At 36.1% G+C, this 22,631-nt stretch overlaps 2 protein-coding genes and 1 non-coding gene across 4 annotated transcripts; 2 read left to right on the forward strand and 1 right to left on the reverse strand.

Annotated features, from left to right (window-relative positions):
• Positions 1–1,738: 1,738 nt before the first annotated feature.
• LOC103965008 lies at positions 1,739–3,669 on the forward strand. Its single transcript, XR_007261030.1, has 3 exons — positions 1,739–1,790; positions 3,011–3,339; positions 3,622–3,669. It is a non-coding gene; the product is annotated as an uncharacterized LOC103965008 (transcript).
• Positions 3,670–8,614: 4,945 nt separating this feature from the next.
• Positions 8,615–10,673, forward strand: LOC103965005 (glycine-rich protein A3). Of its 2 annotated transcripts, XM_048591822.1 has the most exons (4): positions 8,615–8,673; positions 9,399–9,509; positions 9,600–9,639; positions 10,238–10,673. In XM_048591822.1, exons 2-4 carry the CDS (start codon positions 9,426–9,428, stop codon positions 10,501–10,503), a joined length of 390 nt encoding a protein of 129 aa, XP_048447779.1. In that variant the 5' UTR covers positions 8,615–8,673; positions 9,399–9,425; the 3' UTR covers positions 10,504–10,673. The 2 variants fall into 2 exon arrangements, with proteins under 2 accessions (XP_048447779.1, XP_009376296.2); XM_009378021.2 differs by having other exon boundaries at positions 9,399–9,639.
• Positions 10,674–21,606: 10,933 nt separating this feature from the next.
• On the reverse strand, positions 21,607–22,149 carry LOC103965028. Its single transcript, XM_009378046.2, has one exon. It carries the CDS (start codon positions 22,147–22,149, stop codon positions 21,607–21,609), a length of 543 nt encoding a protein of 180 aa, XP_009376321.2.
• Between the last annotated feature and the right edge of the window lie 482 nt (positions 22,150–22,631).

The raw sequence follows: 22,631 nt of genomic DNA on the forward strand, positions 1-22,631 counted from the left end.
GCGCACAATAGAGTCGCACAAGAAAATAGAAAAGTAAGGCAAATATAATAGAACAAGTAGAAAGAGGAGATTGTAATTTAGTTTGTTTTAGTTGTTTATAGAGGTCAAATACAATACACAAACAAATTTACATGAAGTTTTTTTAAGTTATTAGAGTCAACGGCAACTAATGACTCCATGCTGACTCCGTCATTATATGCAGCCACCTAGGCGCTAGGCAATGGAGTGTCACTGCGATTTAGGCCAAATTGTCCAGCAAAATTGATAAGGAGTTAGGCGCTCTCTAGGCGGCCTAGGCAGTGATCTAGGCAGTAGTTTTTCTTTTTCTGCATACTTACTCGCATTTCTCGTCATTGCTCGCAGACGATGGAAGATCTGATGAGAAGAGGGAGGGTGGGAGAGAGAAAGAAGAGTTCATATAGAAAGTTTACAGAGAAATCGAAGAAAAAGATGGAGAATTTACAGAGTAACTGAGGAAGAAGGAGAATTTAGTTATAGAGCAAGATCAAAGGGAAGTGAAAGATCGGGAGGAAGAGGAAACAGTGAAAACCCAAAACTTGGCCGTTAGTAATTGATTGTATGGCCATGTATCAATTTATTCGGAGAGATCCTTGTCCGTCCACCATGACGCCTTATCATAAAACAATTACCTGGTCTTCACTATTAAATAAATATATTATATAATTATTTAGGGTAATGTTTTATTATTATCTTCTTTTTCCTTTTAAGGCCATATCATATTATGTACTTAAAATTCTCACATTCCATATATTCTTTTTCTTAAACAACATATTGTTCATGTTTATTTACATATTATATAGTAATTTTTTTTTAATTTATGTAATATATAATAAGTTTACTTAAATTCACCTTGTCTCTTTAGGCCTCGCTTACGTATCTAGGTATTAGGTCTCAGCTTGCCACCCGACTAGCACCTAGCGTCTTTTAGAAATTTTTTTTGGTAATGAGATTATATTAAAAGAGAGAACCAACAACAACAACACAATAGCAGCAACAAAGGCCAAGCTAAAAACAAAAAAAAATACAAGAAGGTTGTAAAAGCACCAACAATCCAACCTAACAACCAACATCAAAGGGAGAACAAATACATATGGATTCTCCATTTTTGAAAAATGTGCATATTTGCAATAGAGATCGAAATTTGCAAGAACATAACCACAAGTGTATAGAGTTCATAATGGTTTAAAAGACATCAATGGAGTGGAGGTGCTCATTTCTGTATTTACCGCTATTTCGTTCCTTACATATAACATAGACAACAGCTAGGCACAACTTCCTAATGGTAACATTCAACGATTTACACATCCAATTATTAACAGCCCAAGTGGTAAAGTTATGCAATCCAAATGAGGGGGATCACAATCACACTTAAAAAACACATTAGACCAAATACTAGCACTATACTACTCAAAGAACAAGTGATTTTGTGACACATTATCAGTCAAGCAAAATGAGAAAATAGATGAGACACAAAAGGTGAAGACCATTACTCGACCATAATAGATAACTTACCCCTTATAGCAAGCCAAAAGATGAAGCTCGACCTCAAATACTACAGAGCATCAAATAAAGCACACGCGTACGATTAACGCGGCTGGCCATTAACTTTAGGCGTTCGGTGAATCAAGTGTATAATATTACAGATTGATGGGAATCTAATATCACACTTGTTTACTTTATTATCGTATATAATGCCCCTTCATTTCTTTCAAATTTCACACAATTAAGCTTTTGTTTGAGTGTTTAAGGCAAACACTCAAACCATTTTGGTAAGCCTCTCTATCTTTCTCATTTCTATTAGTATCTGGTGCTTCTTCATCAATGATTCCATCATCATTATTATTATTATTATTATTATTATTATCTGATTATGAATGAAGTAGATGACATTTCTTCTCAACCGAACTTCTTTTTTATTTTGGCAAAATTAAGAAGCCGTTTGACAATTATTTGGTTTTCAATTTTCAATTCTTGTTTTACTTTTTAAAAAAGGAAAATAAAAAAAAATCGTTTGATTACTACTTTCAATTTTCGTACTAAACATTGAAAGCTACTTTATTGAGATTTCAATATTTGGATTTGAGTTTTTATTTTTTTGAAATCTGAAAAATGAAAGTGGTTACTAAACAAGTTTTCAATTTTCAACTGAAAACGAAATAATTATCGAACGGCCTTTAAGCTTTTTGCTTCTTTAACTCTTTTGTTTTGCAACATTTTTTTTTTAACTCTAAAAGTATGCTTTTTATAAAGGCTTTTTAGCCAAAATAGTATATGAGATTTGCATAACGCCTCACTTTGGTCCCTGAGATTTGAAATCAATAGAAATAGTCATTGAGTTTGTCTACTATCAATTATTTTGGTCATTCTAAGAAAAATCTCCATTAAACAAGGCTAAAGTGATAAAAGTACCCTCAAATTTTGTCAAATTATTTGAACCATTGTTTAATAAATTGAGGGGTTTTTTTTTTTTTTTTTTTTTTTTTGTCATTTGGTCCTTATTTAATATATTTTTTCATGGAATGACTAAAATAATTGATGGTGGACAAACTCAAGGACCACTTCTATTGATTTCAAATCTCAAGGGTCAAAGTGATGAATTATGCAAATCTCATAGACCATTTTGGCTAAAAAAACCTTTTATAAACATGGGTTTCTTATTTGAACATGTCTTTCTTAAGGGCCAGTTAATTTTATAAGGTGTGGGATAAAAAATTGTAAATGCACAGAAATGTTTGGAAGATTGGTTCCATAGATGCTCTCTTTTTATTTGAAGTTTACCTTAACAATATATTTGTTTCAGTTACTATAATATGCAACGAAATTATCTCTCACTTCATGTTGTGTAGACCGTTAATTAAGCAGAAGCGTACTGTACTAATGTCACTGTCATTCATAAACATACGATCTAGTAAGAGAACACTAACATTCATGAGTACTTTGCTTCATATTTGCTCTCAGTAATTTTTTAATAATATTATTATGTATCTAGGGATCAATTTCACGTAATTATATATAAGATGGGAGCTGAAAACGAGGACAAACATAAGACTTCTGAGAAAGGACTGTTTTCATCATTCGGTTCTGGATTTGGTGCCGGACATGGAGGACAGTATGTTAAACCATGCCCTCCACAAAGATATGGATACCCCCCACAGCCACAACAAACACAGTATTCATCATATTCATACTCCTCTTCAGGCGGGAACTCTCCAACTGGATATCCTACCTCTGGAGGGTGTCAGCAGGCCTCCTACGCTGGTGGATATCCGCCAGCCGGTGGTTATTCATCAGGTTTAACAACTTCATATCATTCTGCAGGTAATGGAATCACGTTTGTCATAAATATATTCATTTTGTAACTTCATAAATTTTTTGGTTTATCATTAATTATTTTCGGATTATCTATACTTGGATACTACAAAATTATAGGTCAAACTATTCATGGTATGTACGTATACGTGCATCCTTGAACTTATGAATATGAATGTATATAATCAAAGGACTAAATTATATGCTAGCTAGTAGTGCTCATCATATATGAACCACCAAAATGCCGTAAGTAGACTAATGAATGTTTTCTTTCTCTGGTGACTGAAAAAGCTACAGCGCATGAATCATCTACCATGGGAATGGGAGGGATGTTAGCTGGTGGAGGTGGTGCTGGTGGATCTGCTGCGTATGGGGCTAATCATCTTATGCATGGGGGTGGGGGCCATGGCTATGGAGGTTCCCACGGCATGTTAGCTGGTGGGGGTGCTGCTGCTACTGGGGCTAATCATCTGATGCATGGGGGTGGGGCTCATGGCTATGGAGGTTCCCATGGCTATGGAGGTTCCCACGGCTATGAAGGTTCCCACGGCTATGGAGGTTCCCACGGCTATGAAGGTTCCCACGGCTATGGGGGTTCCCATGGTTATATCGGTTCCCATGGCTATGGTTATGGCAGGTCCATTGACAGGTCCGTTTAGTGGATCTAGGAAACTATTTTGGTCGGTTCATCAAGATTGAAGTCTACATATAATCTACGCCCTCTATAATAAGAAAATGCTAGAGAAACTGCATTTAGAATTCACGTTGGACTACTTTTCTTATAAATATAGAGTATTATCTCTAATAAAAAAGTGGTATAATGTAGTAATCTAAAATGTAATCTCCTCACTTGTTAGCATTACTCTTTAATAATTACTTTAGTCATGCTATTGTGTATTTTCAATAAATAAATATAATGGGGACGATTTTATATTTCTTGGTGTCTTTTGAGTGTTCTTTTTTCTCTTTGTCATCAACAAAAGTGGTTGGGTGGGTGCTGGATAGTGACGTTAAAAATTCTCTTTTATCACTTTTAATTTTTAGAGCCTTGTTTTGTTTAGGTCTTCAAGTTCATTTTGTATGACGTTGAATTTGTCAATAAAATTTTCATACCAACGAGGATGGGGAAATAAGATAATCGTGTATGCATAGCACCACTCTTACAATTATAATTGTCAAAATTAATTGTTCAATGTTACATTAAACTGGTGAGATTATATTAATGATATTGTTTATTACACTACCAACATTGATTGTTACACAATGAATCTTGTTACCATATGAATGTAAGATATTATTAATGGGCATCACAAAATTACAAAAAAATCAATATTCACTTTAGGTACTTCCTCATGTTGGTTTTATGGTGTTACAACATTATGTCAGCATTCAACGTCTAAATTATAAGAATGATAAATGTGGAGCCAAAAATGGTTCAAAATTTTTTGGAGCTTACACGTGGACTTTTATTCACTATTAATGGGAATGCCCTCATTACATTAGCGAGATCACTTTTGTTCCACGCGCAATTCAACCACCAAGGAGTCCTCAGGTGCTGACCACAACTTCTCTAAGCTCCTCTGCTCATGACAAGGAGATATGGCAAGAAAATTAAAGTTAATAACTAATTCCTACCTTTAAGCTTACTGAACTGAAAACTTTTTCCTTTATTTAAGAAAACACAATCAAATCCAATCAAGGATTTTTCAAAGATAATTCTTAGAGATATTATTATTTAATTTATAATATATCTAAAGATTATTCTCAAGTATCTTTAAAATATTTCATCTTAAAGATACTTTCCTGAAAATAAAATTATCGATCATAGTGATGTGAGTAGTTTTATTGACATTATCAATCCTTGTATCACTGATTTACAAAATATTGTTTTACTAAAGGAAGTCTCTAAAAATGAAATTTGGATGGTTGTGAACAACATTGGAAGCCTAAAGGGACATAAACCAGATGGCTTACATATGTTACCTTTTCCCAACATTGTTGGTCCACTTCTAAGCATTTTGTTGGTAAATTGGTTAGAAATTTTTTTGATAATTGCTCGTCTTAAATTGATTAACCATATCAATATTGTCCTAATTTTGAAAGTTGAGAGCCTTGAGACTGTTAATCCGTATAGGCCTATTAGCCTAAGCTATGTCTTTTACAAAATTATCATTACTAGGCTCAAACCTCTACTTGTGCACTGTATTCTAAAAACCAAGAGGCTTTTGCCCCAGGAAAATCAATCTAAGATAACTTTTTTATTGCTCACGAAATTTTCTCTGCATTTAAGAATAAAAATGACAGGTTGGGTTCCATGACAATTAAACTAAACCTCGAGAATGCCTACGATATTAGGTTGGGTTCCATGACAACTAAATTTACTAAGCACCGTTCTATGTTGGGATTATAATAGAATGATGCTTAGTGAATTTGGTTTCCACACTAGTCGGATTAATTTGGTAGAGTGCATCACTTCATCCTCTTTTTCTGTACTAGGTAATGGAGAAGCTAAAAGTCATTTTTATTTTTCACGGGGAATCAGACAAAGTGATCCTTTATCCCCCTTACACTTTCATTTTATGTATAGAGCCCTTGATTAGACAACTAAATTTGTTAGCTTGTAATTCTAAAAATCAGGTCGACTTACTTCTCCTTTAGGGTTTAGAATTTCTAATATGGTTTTTGCAGGTGATTGTTTAATTTTTAGCAAAATCTCTAGTAAAGCAACAAGCAGCATAATGACCCTCAGTAAGTCTTTTTCTACTTCTGGCCAAAGGATTAATTTCAGTAAATCGTCTCTGTATTTTTATAGTAGTACTACTAATAGTTTGAGAGGTAATATTATCATTACCCTGCAAATTCAGCATAAAACAACTATTGGTAAGTACTTGGAATTTATATTGTAATATTTTGGAATGATCCTGTCAATTCTAAAGAACTTATTCTCAAAATTAAAAAGAAACTTGTAGGTTGGAAGGCAAATACCTTTTCGAAGGCTCGTAAACTAACTTTAATTAAATCCAACTTATCTAGCATGCCTAATCATGTTATGGCTTGTTTTAAATGCTCTAACAAATAACTGATGCTTTAAACAAAGAGTGTAGAAATTGTTTAAGGGGTAAAGAAATTAAAAATATGGACCCCGTTGCCTGGAAGGATGTTTGTACCCTTGAGTCTATGGGAGGCCTTGGTGTAAGAAGAGCTGACCATTTTAATAATACATCCTTCACGAAACTTGCTTGGAAGGTTATTACTGATCAATATAATTGGTGGGTCCAAATTGTTAAACAAAACTATTTAAGAAATGAGAGGTTTTTTTTTACTACTAAAGTAAACATCAACATTCCTTGGCATGAAGGGGTGTCCTGAATTCCAGGGATATTCTTTTAAAAGGTTTGAGATGGATTGTAGAAATGGACCCAAAGATTGAATGTTGATTGGAATTTGGGAGTGTGATTTAATTGATAACAGTTGGAACAAAACCTTATTGATGAGTATTTTGGACATTGGTATTGTAAGAGATTTATAGTATCCCTCTTCATTCACAGGAAAGACAAGATTATTTGGGTGTGTCTACTGATGGTGAATTCATTGTAAAGTCAGCAACTTGGTTGCAAGTTAAGCACCAATTTGTACACCTAGCAGTTGTGTCGTTGAACAAAATGTGAAAACTTTTAAATCTACAAAAGATAAAAATGTTTTGTTGGCTTCTCTTTCATGAGATGCTCTAAATGCGAGTGAGATTGCATAGATTCTTTCCTAGTACTAATCATGTTTGTTTTGTTTGTAATATTGATGAAGAAGATCACCAACATCTTTTTGTTAAATGCAGCTTTGCACAAGAAGTTGGGATGGATTTAATTGATTGGTTAAGTTTGTTGATGCTAATGATGAAGTGGAGTTGTCTGATTTTAGTAGGGCTCTCCTCATTTGTTGGCAAATATGGAATGCTAAAAACAATATGATTTTTTGCAATAGTATAGCCTACCCTGCCAGAGTTCCAATGGTGTGGCCGCTACAGTTGGTAGAAAGTACTACAACACCAATAAAAGCTCAAGATGAGTTCGTAATTTCAATTTTGTTCACACGTGTTCTCAGATTGTGCTCCATGAATCAAAATTAATATTGATGGTTCAGTGGTAGAATCTTAAGCGGCTACAGGTTTTGCCACTAGTTATCAAAATCGATCTCCTATTGTTGTTCGGGTGCACAATTTTAGGGGTTTATGAAGCAATTGCTTTGGGTTATACGCTAAAATTTGCAAAAGTCAAAGGTTTTAAGGATGTACGTGTTAAAAGTGATTCCAAACTCATTATTGATTTTATTTTGTATAAGTGTAGAACGTCTAGACGATTGAAGACTATTATTGAGAATAATATTACTTCCACGATCTTTTTCTTCTTTTTCTTGGGTTCAGGTTTTTTGGGAGGCAAAGTTTTTTGATGATGTCATTATTAGCTATGGCCATTCCATTCATGATTACTTTATTTGGGATATGTCTTTACCCACGGTTACGAAAAATGTTTTTCTCTTCGGACGTTCTAGAAGCAGTAATATTCGAGATTTGTCTATATGAATACATTTATTTTTCTATTAAAAATATCATATATTTTTGTAGATGACACATTTTTGTCAATAGAAAAATTATCAACACGAAAATATGATCGAATGGATGATCGTACTTTCTAAAAGTTATTCCAATTTAGGCAGGTGTATGTGAGATTCTTCTTTCCATATTCGACAGACATACAAGTTCCTATATTACACGTGTGGGGACTACAATCAAATGATACTAGTCCATAGGCACATACGTGTGCCAACTGACTCTGTAATTTTTTTATTGAAAATTTGAATTTAGGCATTTTAATTAAAAGGACCTATGAAATTAGCATAACTTTTTATCTTTTACGGTGTGATTGATATACGAGATGGTACATTACGTGTCATTAAACAAATGGTGGGATATGTGTGCTCAAAATTTAATAACTTAAAAAATAAAATTTCTCACCATTTTTATTAAAATATATAGTGTACCACTTATATTCCCATCACAACTAAAAATTTCTTCTACTAGAAAAACTACAAGTTATTAAATGTTAGTGGTCCTTTACTATATAGGGCATAGAATAAAGCACATGCGTTGAAGTAACGCAGTGCATCAACTTTATGGAATCTTATCTATCATTATCTCATTTTAATTAATTGGTATCAAAGTGATAAGAATATATACTTGTTTACTTTACGATCCCTACATATACACTTCATTTCTTTCAAGTTCCACACCTACACGTTTGCTTTTGAGTACTGCTTAGGGCAAACTTAACAGTCCCCACACAACCGTTTGTGAGCCACCTCTCTCTCTCTCTCTCTCTCTAATGTCTAGTTATTGTCCTCTGTTTCTGCATTAATATATATATATATATCTAATGATTTATATATGAACATGGATTTCTTATTATTTGAAGATTAATGGCTGGTTATATATAAGCTCATGAGATATACTAACGCATGCAAATGTTTAGAGATTTACGTACTGCTTAATTGGAAAGAATTCTCTTTATCTAGGGTTTTGAAGATTGGTCCCAGAGTAATGAGTTTAAATTTCTACACCCATTTTGTGTGTGGCTTTTGTGACATTTATAATTGATTGACATGTGTTCATAAACTTAATTCTTCTTAAATCTGTTGTCATAAACTTAATACGTGCCAATCAATGATCGATGTCACAAAGAGACCACACACAAAATGAGTGTAGAAAATTGGTCCCGGGATAATATCTTTTATTATTATTAGCTAAGCATAACAATATATTGTTGCAATTATCTATGATATGTTACAATAAAATTCTCTAACATGTTATGTTCCTTAAACCATGAATTAAGTAAAATCATGACTTACGGTGCCTCCCATTTGACAAGTACTAGATGGTCATTTTATCTATGAAACACAACGTAAAATACGTAGTGATGAATTTTTCAAGGTGTCATTTTATGGTTGACGAGTTTTATAATTACTTGTTTTATTTTATTTTTCATTTTCTCCAGTAATTTTTTAATAATGATATGCAGGTAGGCATCAATCTTACGTACTTGAAGATGGGAGGTGGAAAGCACGAGAAACATGAGACAAGTGAGAAAGGACTATTTTCATATGGTTGTGGTGGATCACACCCTCCACAAGGATATGGATATCCCCCGCAAGCATATGGTGGTGGTGGATCATACCCTACTTCAGGGGGGTACCCTCCAGCTGCGTATCCTTCTTATGGGGGATATCCACCAACCTCCTACCCTCCACCCGGTTATTCAGGTACTTCAGCGTCTTCTCATTCTGCATGCAATCGAATCACATCACGGTTGTCCCTAATCTATTTTTTAACTTTATGGTTTACTGGGTTCATAATAATTTTGAATTTATGTATATTTGGGCACTCTACAAAATTATAGGCCAATAATATTCATGGGTATATTAATCAAATGGCTGAGCCCCCCTCCTCATTTTCAATGGAAGAGATAGAGAAAAGAGAAATATATAAAGGAAAATATTATGGAGACCACATTTTTAGTAGTTTGCATGACAAAAAATTAGACACAATGATTAAACAACAGAAAATACATAGGTATAAAATTTTGAAAGAAAATTGTTATTAACACTTTAAAAATCTCATTTGCACATTTCTTATAAGCGTATTTTTCTTTCTAGATATAGAAAGTTTAGACTGTACACTGAAAATTTTGAAGTACCAATAATAATTTTCTCACTTTGCATCGATATTTATCAGGTAATGTTCTTAATTTTCTTCCAGCTAGTCATCATCATATATGAAGAACCAACTAAAATGAAATTAAAGTATAATATATATTATATATTTTTGTGTTCTTGGTGACTGAAAGATTATTACGTACAGGGCATGGAACTGGCATGGGAATGGGAGGGATGTTAGCTGGGGGTGCTGCCGCAGCTGCTGCTCCGTATGGTGCTAACCATCTTGTGCATGGAGCTGGGGCACCCCATGGCTATGGCGCTGGGGCACCCCATGGCTATGGCGCTTACCATGGTTACCAGGGCTACGGCTACGGGGGTGGCCACGGCTACGGCGGTCATGGCAAATTTAAGCACGGGAAATTTAAGCATGGCAAGCCCTTTGGGGGCAAGTTCAAGAAATGGAAGTAAACATTTGATATGGTGGATCTAATTAAGGCAAATATTATGCTCGGTTCATTCTAAGCTAATATATTTACGCCCCTTCTAATAATTAGTTAATTACTTTAAACATGTATTTGTATTCTAATAATTATTTATATTCAAAATACAATATAAATAAAGACGTATTTGTATTGTAATTTTCTCTTTCCAAGGGGCTACACATTAATATTTGGGGCTTTAATTCTCGTTTTTCCTGCCACTTAGTACTACGGTTTAATAATATTTCTCTTCATTTGTAAGTAAGAGGTCTTAGGTTTGATTTTTGGCAAAAGTAAATTTGAACCGTATTATTACTAGCTTATTGTGAGGCTTAGCCCAGCACTCCTCTATCCTCTAGTGTAAACATTATCATTTGCTTAATAAAAAAAAAAAAAAAAAAAAAAAAAAAAAAACTATGATTTTACTTGGATTCATGTGTCTCTTCTGTTCTATTAAAAATGCTCTTCATCTTCATGCTGCTTGTATTGGTTGGCCGTCTGGCTTTTCGTTATAATTTATTCTCGTTTCAAAATCAATCTTGCCCCTTTTGTCATTTTTTTTGGAAGACCCTTTTTTGTCATTTAAATTCGCTAATCTTGATAATATTTTTTCTCAAATGATAAACTGATTTATTAAGAGATCTTTTGATATAGACGTCTCAGTTCTGAATTTTCTAGATCAAACATTCATACCTTTTAGTGATTTGATTAAACTTTTTTTTTTTGCATAATTTTGGTGCTATATGCACATTATATTGTAACAAATTTCCTATAATCTAACTTTTTGATTACTCTCATCCGTTCGAGATAATGGTAAAAAAAAAGTTGGTTAGATTCAATTTATTTTCACAATAATACTACAATTTAGCAATAATTATCTATAATTTAAGATATTTTCTTTCCAAAATAGTTTAAAATATTTTTTAATCCCCCAAAATCGAAATAAGTTTTTTTTTTAGTACGTTAAGAGAAAATAGGATTGAGAATAATATAAATGTACCAATACACAATGTGTACAAAATAAAACGTACCAAAATAAAAATAATGTACCAATATTAACAATATATATCAAATCAAACATACCAAACTTGCAAATAAACGTACCAATTAATGATTTTTGTAAATTCAAACGCACTCGCAGATAACATATACGTAATGTATTGTACCTAGTAATAATTTGTCAACAACTATACTTAAAAAAACAGCAAAAAAATATAATTTCACAAAAAAAAAAATTGAAAAAATTACATGAAGCTTTTATGTTGATCACCAACCATTTATGTCACATCCCGGCCCGAGCCCCACCACATCCCGAGCTCGACTCTGCCGTAGCACGATATTGTCCACTTTGAGCCCCGACCACGCCCTCACGGTTTTGTTTTTGAGAACTCACACGAGAACTTCCCAATGGGTTACCCATTCTAGGATTGCTCTCGCACGAACTCACTTAACTTCAGAGTTCCAATGGAATCTGAAGCCAATGAGCTCCCAAAAGGCCTCGTGCTAGGTAGAGATAGAAATATACATATAAGGCTTACAGGATCCAGTCCCTTGGACGATGTGGGATGTTACAATTTGATCGCCGGAGAAGACGAAGAATATTCCGTCAACTTTGACGGAATATACTAACGGCGTTACTAACGGCATCAAGTATATTTAACAGTTTATTCCATTTTTGGACAGAATATTCCCTAATGCCATTAGGGTTTCCGTAGTGTGCCAAGCATGTGCCTGCGCGTGGCGGTGCATGGGTGGTCCAAAAATTATTTTTAAAATATGGCGATGTTTGTGGTGTTGAGTAAATCACGTTGGTATATTCAAACACCCCATTTGAGCAATGTATGAGAAGTTATTAGCTAGTTTCGTTTATGTGCTTTAAATTAACTTTTATATAGTTGTTTCGCATATAGGTGAGACCTATCCTCCGAACGAGCGCAGTCAATCGAGGCTTGGGGGCTACGACCCTTCCACATACCAATGAGTGGGCTTTTGGTTTTTCGTATATACCTATATACTTGAGATTTTTCCCAGAAAATCGATTTAAATGAAATTATGTTTGAAATGCCATGTCTATTGATTTATGCTTAGACTATGAATTTGTATGATATGTGCATATTGTGATTTGACGCGGTGGACGCTCAGGTAAGTACCAGGTGATTTGTAGACTATTTATGTGAATTGATGATTATGTGAGATGTGTTGAGAGCTCATAAACCTGCACCCGGTGTTAGTGCTCCCGCCCGTGGTTAGGGCACAGTCCTTCACATGATGTTCACCTCTCGCACCATACGCTTATCTTGGATCCAAGTTAGGTGCACATTCCTGTCGTACAGACCACTATAGGTGGTTTCGACTCATAGGTGACCTACGATTATTCGCACAGTCTTTACGTGATCGTAGCACTTGAGCGTATTTATTTACACCCAGTCATGTCGTACATACCACTTTAGGTGGTTCCAACTCATGTGCAGGTATATTTGTTGAGATGTGGATTTAAGCCGTACAGGTCACATTAGGTGACTCCAGCTAGATAAATGAGCTATAGATTTAGCCGTACAGGTCAAGTTAGGTGACTCCTGCTGACATATCATTTGCATTGATTTATATCACCTGGCTTGCATATTTTTATGCTGAGATATTCGACATGGCATATTTGTGAATTTTGTTATTCTGAGCATGGTTGTGGTATAGATATATATTCTATTTTCTGGGGAATTATACAGGTTTTATGGCTAGGGGTTACTATCTTTGGTAATTGAAATGGTTTTGAAAAGCTTTGTTTTTGCCCACTCACACTTTCTGTTTTGCGCCGCTCCAGGTTCTAGTTAGGAGTGCTTTTGGTGGCTTGTGAGGAATCCACGGCAACTCTGACAGATTATCACCATCATAAGATTACCTTCGGTGTTGTATAATTAGTATTATTGTATAATTAGTATTCATCCTGGTGGACTATACTTAGGCTACTTATACTCTGGTTGTGAATTCACACTTATTTCGTCTTGCACCTTATCTTATCTAGTGCTCTATTTAGTTTGGTTTTTATTTATTCGCATTTCTTATATTATTATTGCTTCCGCACTGTGCACATGGCTACGTCACCCTCACGTAATGGCCAGCACACCTTGATTTCGGTCGGGGTGTGTCAGAGCCAATCCTTGGCCGGAAGTGTGACGACGAGGACGTCGGGCCCCTAAGGGGGGTGGATTGTAACATCCCACATCGCCCAGGGGAGTGGATCCTGCAAGCCTTATCTGTATATTTCCATCTCTACCTAGCACGAGGCCTTTTAGGAGCTCATTGGCTTCGGATTCCATTGGAACTTCGAAGTTAAGCGAGTTCGCGCGAGAGAAATCCTATGATGGGTGACCCACTGGGAAGTTCTCGTGTGAATTCCCAGAAACAAAACCGTGAGGGCGTGGTCGGGGCCCAAAGCGGACAATATCGTGTTTCCCAGTGGGTCACTCATCATAGGATTGCTCTTGCGTGAACTCGCTTAACTTTGAAGTTCCAATGGAATCCGAAGCTAGTGAGCTCTCAAAAGGCCTCGTGTTAGGTAGAGATGGAAATATATATATATATATATATATATATATATATATATATATATATAAGGCTTACATGATCCACTCCCTTGGGTGATGTGGGATGTTACAATTCACCCCCCTCAGGGGCTGGACATCCTCGTTGGCACACTTCCGGCCAGGGATTGACTCTGATAACAAATTGTCACATCCCGACCCGGGCCTCGCCACATCCCAAGCTTGACTCCGCCGTAGCACGATATTGTCTGCTTTGGGCCCTGACCACGCCCTTACGGTTTTGTTTCTGGGAACTCACACGAGAACTTCCCAATGGTTCACCCATCTTAGGATTGCTCTCACGCGCACTCGCTTAACTTCGAAGTTCCAATGGAATCTGAAGCCAGTGAGCTCCCAAAAGGCCTCGTGTTAGGTAAAGATGAAAATATACATATAAGGCTTATAGGATCCACTCCCTTGGGCGATGTGGGATTTACAATTTGAAAAAGAAAATAGGAAAAGAAATAATATTAAATGTTTGAATAACCAAAAAAAAAAAAATGGAAACTGTGATCGAAAAAACATATTTGGAAGAAGAGAAAATATAGTTTAATTACAAATATCTCCATTAAATAAGGAAAAGTGCATCATAAAAGGATAAAGTCAAAAATAATTTTTAGAGTTTACTATTGGTCAAAGCACTTTAATCAAATTTTAAAAAGGCACAAATATTTAATATAAATCATATATAAAAACAGTAAGGGATTCTAATTTTCTCTTATTAATAATCAAATACAAACTAGTACATTAGGGGCATGTTTGAGCAATACTTTTAAATGATTGAATTCACTTTTAGACTGAAAACGATTTTAGCAAAAATGTTTTTGAAATCAGTACTTAATAAAAATGCAAGTTAATCTTGAAAAAGTACTTGAAGTGCCAAGTGGTTTTGGAACCCAAAAATATTTTATCTAAAAACATTTTTCAGTAATTTAAAAACACTTTCCAAACGAGTTATGACATTAGCAACGAGGATATTGAAATTCTAGATTGACTCTCAATCTTACTAATACACCTCCATTTACAAATTTCCATAGATTATAGGATTTGGAGATAGTCTTCATCCTAATACACTAGAAGTTGTAGTTGGCTTTAGTGAAGATTGGAGCTCGAAGCTCAACACCAGATCCAGCCATTTTGCTCTTTGATTCAACTGAGTTCTTCGTTAAGAACCTAGACAAAATCAAATCACAGTATCACATCCCTTGATTCAAATTGAACCAAACTCTGAGGCCATGTTAGTTTTGTATAGGTTTATGAATTGTTTTGGTGAGTTTTATAGTAGAAATCACTGAGAAATTGATGAACTCAGCAAGCTTGAATTGCAGAGAACAATGAAGGATAAAAAGTGGAGTAAGTTGCTCCTTGGATTTGATTGGATTCAGTATCAATATCACACTAAAAGTGTGAGGAAATAAGTTGTTATACATACATCAACAAGGCTTCAGTCACGTGCACAACACATAGACAACTTAAACATCACAGCTGCTATAACAGTTGGCGTTCATCCAATGGTTTAAATTGTCATAATCTTAGTCTCCTATTTACAAAACATGAACAACAATAATTTGAAACCCGCAAATAATGAAGAACAACATGCAAAGGAAGAATTTGCGTCAATGCTTATACTTCAAAACTTATTTGTCCGTGATGTGGCATGTTTTAAATCGTTAAAAATTACAATAGTGGAGATGATACGAAATATAAATAAATACACAAATCTTAAGCGTAAAGACTTGAGCTCCCCCATTTAGATCTCAAGTGATATGACTCGACACTTAAGAACAAAACAACGTATCAAATACAAGTTTCTATTTGGGCCAACCACAAACTTATAAGAGTCGGTGTGCCTTGTATTATTTTATAAAACTCTCTAACATTATTGTTTTAGGTATTTCCATATAGACCAATCAACATGCACAACTTTAGTAAAACTCCTTTTCACTTGCTTTTATCTATTTTGCCCTTCATTAACTATAAGATTTAATTAAAATTCTTAATTTATGCATTCTTCTTTTTCCTAATTTGAATTTTGAATTATTAACAATGATAATTACCTATGACTAAGATCTTCAAACTCTTATTTATATATGAAAAAAAAAAAAATTGGAGTCTACGTGTGAAAAAAAATACTTAGCATCCTTATCAACTTATAACAAAGGTACAAATATTGAATAATTTATCTACTAGTAGTACTTCTCTACATATGACGAAGGCATTTCATATCATTATTATCTACCTATGACAAAAAAACACATTATTATATTCCTACGAAAAAAAATTCGAGTCGTTAGACACCACTATCTGCGTATGAAAAAAATTTAACATCATTATCTAGCTATTACAAGGATACAAAAATTGAACATCGTTGTCTACTTTTAGTAGTTATTTTCTTATAACAAAAGTGAAATCGGGAAAAACTTCATTAGAAAAAAATATAATCTATTATGGTACAAATGTCATAGAAGAACATTAAACAAGAGCAAAATTTCAAGAGAGAGACAAAATTTAATAGAAGTGTAATACAGTGATCAAAAAAATAGTAAAAGGGTTTAGATATAGAAAATATTGTTGTAGGCCTATTTGATTGAATGATCTAGGGTTTAGAGAAATAGAGGGGAGCCGGCCACAATAAGAGAGAGGAGAAATTGATTTAGTTGTGATGTGTGTTTGATTCACCCCATTGTGCCTTTATTTATAGTAGTAGGATAGGTAAAAACCTTTCCCTTTAGAATTACAACATTTAATAGGTAATCTAGTCCTAATAGAAATATAAGATAATTTCCCATATCTCCTAGGATTTACACAATCACATTCTTATTCTAAATATGACTGTAACACTCCCCTTTGAGTGTGTACATACTCAACAAACCATCGCATCAGATCTTCAGCATATAAGGCAGAATAGTTGATGAAGTCATCGGCATAATGGGTGATCGCGAGTCTCAAATTTAAGTGAAGTATGCATTTGTAGTAAAACTCACAAAACCTTGCTATGGTAAAACCCAAGGCATTAGGAAAACCCATAGACTAAGGAGAAGAGTGAGAAGTATGCATAATGTTTTTAAACAAACATCAAACTGGATGAAGGTAGAGAACTCAACGGAGTATGATTATCCCAGGATGGGTGCCTTATTAAAACCTTGTTAGATAGCAAAAACCCAGTGGAAAAAATGCTCATAATCATAGGAAAAAGAGTACATTAAAATCATGTGAGTGTGCTTCTAGATACTCCCCCTGAGTTAGATATAACTTCTAAATAAGAGAACTACAAGCGATTCAACTCAGATAATTTACGCATACCGATTCCTTGGACAAGATTTTGAAAGTAAACTTGGGCAACGACTTGGTAAAGAGATCAGCCAGGTTGTCCTGGGAACGGATTTGCTTGACTTCAATGTTCTGATGTTGCTGCTGTTGGTGTGAGTAAAAGAACTTTGACGCTATGTGCTTGGTGTTGTCTCCCTTAATGTATCCCTTCTTCAACTGCTCGATACATGCTGCATTGTCTTCAAAGATCGTTGAAGGAAGGTTAACGACTGATGTAAGACCACTAGTGCTTTAAATATGTCCCATAACTTCTCTCAGCCAAAAACACTCACGCGATGCTTCATGTAGGGTGAGAATCTCAGCATGGTTAAACGAAGTTACAACTAGCGTTTGCTTAGTAGACTTCCAAGATATAGCGGTGTCTCCAACGGTAAAGACATAACATGTTTGAGAACGTGCTCTATGAGGGTCAGACAGATATCCAACATCTGCATAACCAACAAGGTGAGAATCAATTCGAGTACCATAGGGCGCGGCAACATTTGGAGATTCGTGGGTATAGAACAAGCCCAAATCCGTTGTGCCTTTGAGGTAGTGGAAAATGTCTTTAACACCATTCCAGTGCCTGCGTGTGGGGACATTGCTGTATCTAGCTAATAAATTCACAGCGAATGAGATGTCAGGTCTAATGCACTGAGCCAAGTACAATAAAGCCCCAATTGCATTTAGGTAAGGAACTTCGGATTCCAAAATCTCTTCCTCATCCTTCTTTGGACGGAAGAGATCTCGTTGAGCATCTAGAGTTCGAACGATCATGGGTGTACTCAAAGGCTTCTCTTTATCCTCATTACAACGACGTAACACCTTTTGGGTGTAGTTCGATTGATGTACTAGGATTCCATCCGAACAATACTCGATCTCCAGGCCGAGCCAATATCGAGTTTTCCTAAGATCCTTCATCTCAAATTCCGATTTCAAGTGTGTAGCAATTTCCTCAAGCTATATGGGAGTCCTAATGAGATTCATATCATTGACATAAACTGCAACGATTGCAAATCTGGAATGTGACTTCTTTATGAACATGCATGGGCATAGTTCATTGTTCACATAACCTTGACTTGTCAAATATTCACTTAAATGGTTATACATCCGCCCAGATTGTTTCAATCCGTAGAGTGACCTCCTCAACCTAATTGAGAGAGTGTTTTGTGGTCTAGAACTATTTGAGCCAATCAATGGAAGTCCTTCTGGAACTTTCATGTATATTTTCGTATCTAGATTCCCATAGAGATACGCGGTTACCACATCCATAAGTTGCATATTCAGTTTTTTGAAAACTACCAAACTGATTAGGTAGCGGAATGTTATAACGTCCATTACGGGGGAATACGTCTCCTCGTAATCAATCCCAAGGTGCTGAGAGAAGCCTTGAGCTACAAGGCATGCTTTATATCGCACTATTTCATTCTTCTCATTACACTTCCTCACGAAAACCCACTTGTAGCCAACAGGCTTCACATGTGGTGGTGTAGGAACGATAGGTCCAAATACCTTACGTTTCGCGAGCGAATCGAGTTTGACCTGGATTGCTTGTTTCGAGTTTGACCTATCGGTTCTACGTCGGCATTAATCGACGGAACGTGGTTTAATGTCATTGCTAAGCATGATGTTAGTAGCTATTAAGTACGAGAATGCATCATTGACGATTATCTCATTCCTATTCCAAACCTCATCCAAAACTGTGTAATGGACCGAAATCTCACGATTCTCTGGAGGCCGACATGTTTTATCTGAAGCATCACCGTAATCGGATTCAAACTAGGGTTACTAGTTGGTGCCATTTTCCTCCTCCAGGGTTGTGAATCCTTTGAACCAAGGGGTTTGCCACACTTCTTGGTCAGAGCAGGTGATTGGTTAACCGCTAATGTACCTTGCCGCGTGGAGAATGCGGCCTCCCCACTTTCGGTGACAGTCTGGCCTTCCCAGACGGGTTGTTGACATACACGTACATTTATCCTTGCAAGTGTGTTTGCAGTGGGTATATGTGATCTTGTCACCTTTGCTAGATCATTAAAAGCATCTGGCATGCTTTGAGCAATGCTCTGAAGATCTATAATTCGTCGCACCTTAGTTTTAGACTGGGCAGTGTAAGGATCTAAATGAGACATAGTGGGAGCATACCACGACAATTTGCGGCGTTTTACAGGAACGTTAACGTGGTTATCTTACCCTAAAGACGGGAAGACTGTCTCATCAAAATGACAATCCGCAAAACGTGCAGTAAAGAGATATCCTGTCAAGAGTTCTAAGTATCAAACAATTGATGGCGAATCATAACTGACATAGATTCCCATTTTTCTCTGAGGACCTATTTTGGTACATAGCGGCGGCGTTATTGGCACATAAATGACGCACCTAAACACCCGTAAATGCAAGACGTCAGGCTTGTATCCAGTGACCAACTATAATGGTGAATGTGGTTGGGTAGTACTGGGCCTCGGGTGGACCAACATAGCTGCGTGCAATATTGCATAGGCCCAGGCAAATACCGGCAGTTTGGTTCTCATAACCAAAGTTCGAGTTATCAATTGAAGGCGCTTTATGAAAGCTTCTGCCAGGCCGTTTTGGGTGTGAACATAGGGCACAGGATGTTCCACATCAATCCCTAGTGACATGCAATAATCATCAAAAGTCTGTGACGTAAACTCTCTAGCATTATCCTGTCAAATCGACTTGATCGGATAATCAGGGTGGTGAGCCCTTAGCTTAATGATTTGAGTTAGGAGTTTAGTGAACGGGGCGTTTTGTGTGGACAACAAGCAAACATGTGACCATCATGTTGATGCATCAACCAACACCATAAAGTATCTAAATGGTCCGCAGGTTGGTTGGATAGGTCCACAAATGTCCCCTTGAATCCTCTGAATAAATTTAGGGGGGTCGTGAATAATCTTTGTATATGAGGGTTGAGTATTCAACTTCCTTAAAGAATACACTTTGCATGGCGGGAGTCCAACATAAGGATGTAACTTATGTCCGTGTGAAGATTTGAGGATACAGCGCATCATGTCACGTCTAGGATGTCCCAAACGGTCATGCCAAAGCAACAAAGTGTCCTGGAACTCAAGCATAGGGCCGGCCACACTGTGGGCTTCTATGCCGCAAATGGTTGTGATGTACAACTCACTTGGCAAGCGTTCCAACTTCTCGTGAATATGCTTTTGGTCATATCCATACGAAGTGATACAAAGAAATTTAGAACTATGATCTTCAGTGGTTTCAAGATGATATTGATTATCTTGAATATCTCTAAAACACAGCAACGTTCTTTCAGAACGTGGAGAATAGAGTGCTTCCTTAATGGTCAGAATTGTACCATTGTACAACATGATACGTGCCTTTCTGTATCCTTCAATCAGGTTGGATGAGGCTAAGAGAGTTGTCAAATGAGCTTTGTTGGGTATGAAGTTAGTAAAATAGTGTTTTTCATGCAAGATGGTGTGCGTGGTTGCACTATCTGCCAGACAACTAACTTCCCCACTAGACATACCTAGAAATAAATTGATTGAATTGGTCATATGCATAGATATAAGTCCATTCATTCAATTAAGCAATTCGAGAGAATAATATCCATTCAAATAACAATCCATAATTCAAAACAAACCAAAACCAAACAAATTATTCCAAATACTTAGGAAAATTGTTCAAAATTAAACCATAAACCTAGCAAAATAGGGGGTAGGGCTAGCCACTCCTAGTGGGTTCAACCACTAGGTGTAAACACCCTAAAAACATGTCTAATTTATTCATCCATAGGCACTGACGCCTCCTGAAAATCCGATATCTCCATTGATGTAGTTCCATCTTCCGGATGATCCACATATGCAAAGTTAGACTCACGACAGAAATGATACTTGGCAATAGCCTCAGGGGAAGCTCGGCATACGCATGACCAATGATCCATTGATCCATAACGATAGCACATGTCCAGTTCAGTATAAGCGGGTTGAATGGGAGCTTTGCTCTTGTTCTTAAAGTTTGGGGCCTTAGGGGCGAGTGGTGGACGCTGTTGGGTCACATTTTTTCCCTTAGGTACGGTACTCTGTTGGCCCAACTTGTCGCCTATTGCCACGACCACAACGATTCTTTCGTCGTTGATGGCTGCTAAAATAGGTCATATGCGCTTTAAGCGCGGCGTTCGAGCCAGTAGGTCGAGCTTGATGATTCTTCATCAGAAGCTAGTTCTACTTTTCAGCGAGAAGTAAAACAGAGATCAAATCCGAAAACTTGGCAAATTTCTGTGCCCTATATTGTTGCTGCAGGACAATATTGGTGGCATGAAAGGTTAAATAGGTCTTCTCCAAGAGATCTGATTCGGTTAGTTCCACTTTGTAGAATTTCAACAAAGAGCGAATTCTACAAACTTCAGAGTTGTATTCATTCACGGACTTAAAGTCCTGGAAGTAAAGATGCTGCCAGTCGTGTCTTGCTTTAAGCAAGTATATGTCTTTTTGGTGATCGAAATGGTCAGCCAGAGCAAGCCAGAAGGTGTGTGGGTCCTCCTCAGTAAGATACTTAGTCTGCAATGCATCATGTATGTGTCTTCGAATGAAGATCATTGCAGTAGCCTTTTGAGCTTCGTCAACAGGTTTGTTGGCGATAGGTGCCTCGATGGTGGCTCTAATGCCCTTTGCAATTAAATGGAGCTTCACATCTTGAAACCCTTTTAGATAGTTTCCTCCAAAGACTTCTAGAGCGGAGAAATTGAGCTTGTTCAAGTTCGACATTTCCCTAAAACAGAGGGAAAAACGTGAGTAGTCATATGGTAAGCCATAGACATATATCGTAGAACATATAGGTTCTATAGACACGTATTGGTTTAATTTATGCATGAAAACTACAGGTTTCATGTGGTATATTTTGAATGAAAACTTCGAGTTTCAAAGGCACTAAATTTGAAACTACAGGTTCAATTTAGTTTTATCAACAATTAGTTCATAATGAGAGGTTTCTGCAAGAAACACAGAATGCAATATACTAATTTGAATATAATGGATTTGAGGTTCTTCGGGAACTCAAGTGTGAGAGCTTTGTTATTACGAAAATATGTGACGGTTCAAAGTATAGAAATAAATTATTGAATCGTTAATGTCCAAAAGTGATCTTCAGGTCAATAATTTTGGATTCATTATCAAAATAATAGACTGTAAGTCACTTTTAATTAATTCAATAAATCGGGCCATACGGGGTCGATTGTAGAAGCTAGATA

This window comes from the organism of the source record quoted next, unplaced genomic scaffold (genome assembly GCF_019419815.1).
Source record: "Pyrus x bretschneideri cultivar Hongxiangsu unplaced genomic scaffold, Pyrus_bretschneideri_v1 Contig35, whole genome shotgun sequence".
NCBI classification, from domain to species: Eukaryota; Viridiplantae; Streptophyta; class Magnoliopsida; order Rosales; family Rosaceae; genus Pyrus; species Pyrus x bretschneideri.

Coding starts and splice junctions, on each gene's coding strand:
- LOC103965005 (XM_009378021.2), top strand. CDS start 9,426: ATGGGAGGTGGAAAGCACGAGAAACATGAGACAAGTGAGAAAGGACTA. Junction 9,640..10,237: donor CCCTCCACCCGGTTATTCAG/GTACTTCAGCGT, acceptor TATTACGTACAG/GGCATGGAACTGGCATGGGA.
- LOC103965028 (XM_009378046.2), bottom strand. CDS start 22,149: ATGTCGAACTTGAACAAGCTCAATTTCTCCGCTCTAGAAGTCTTTGGA.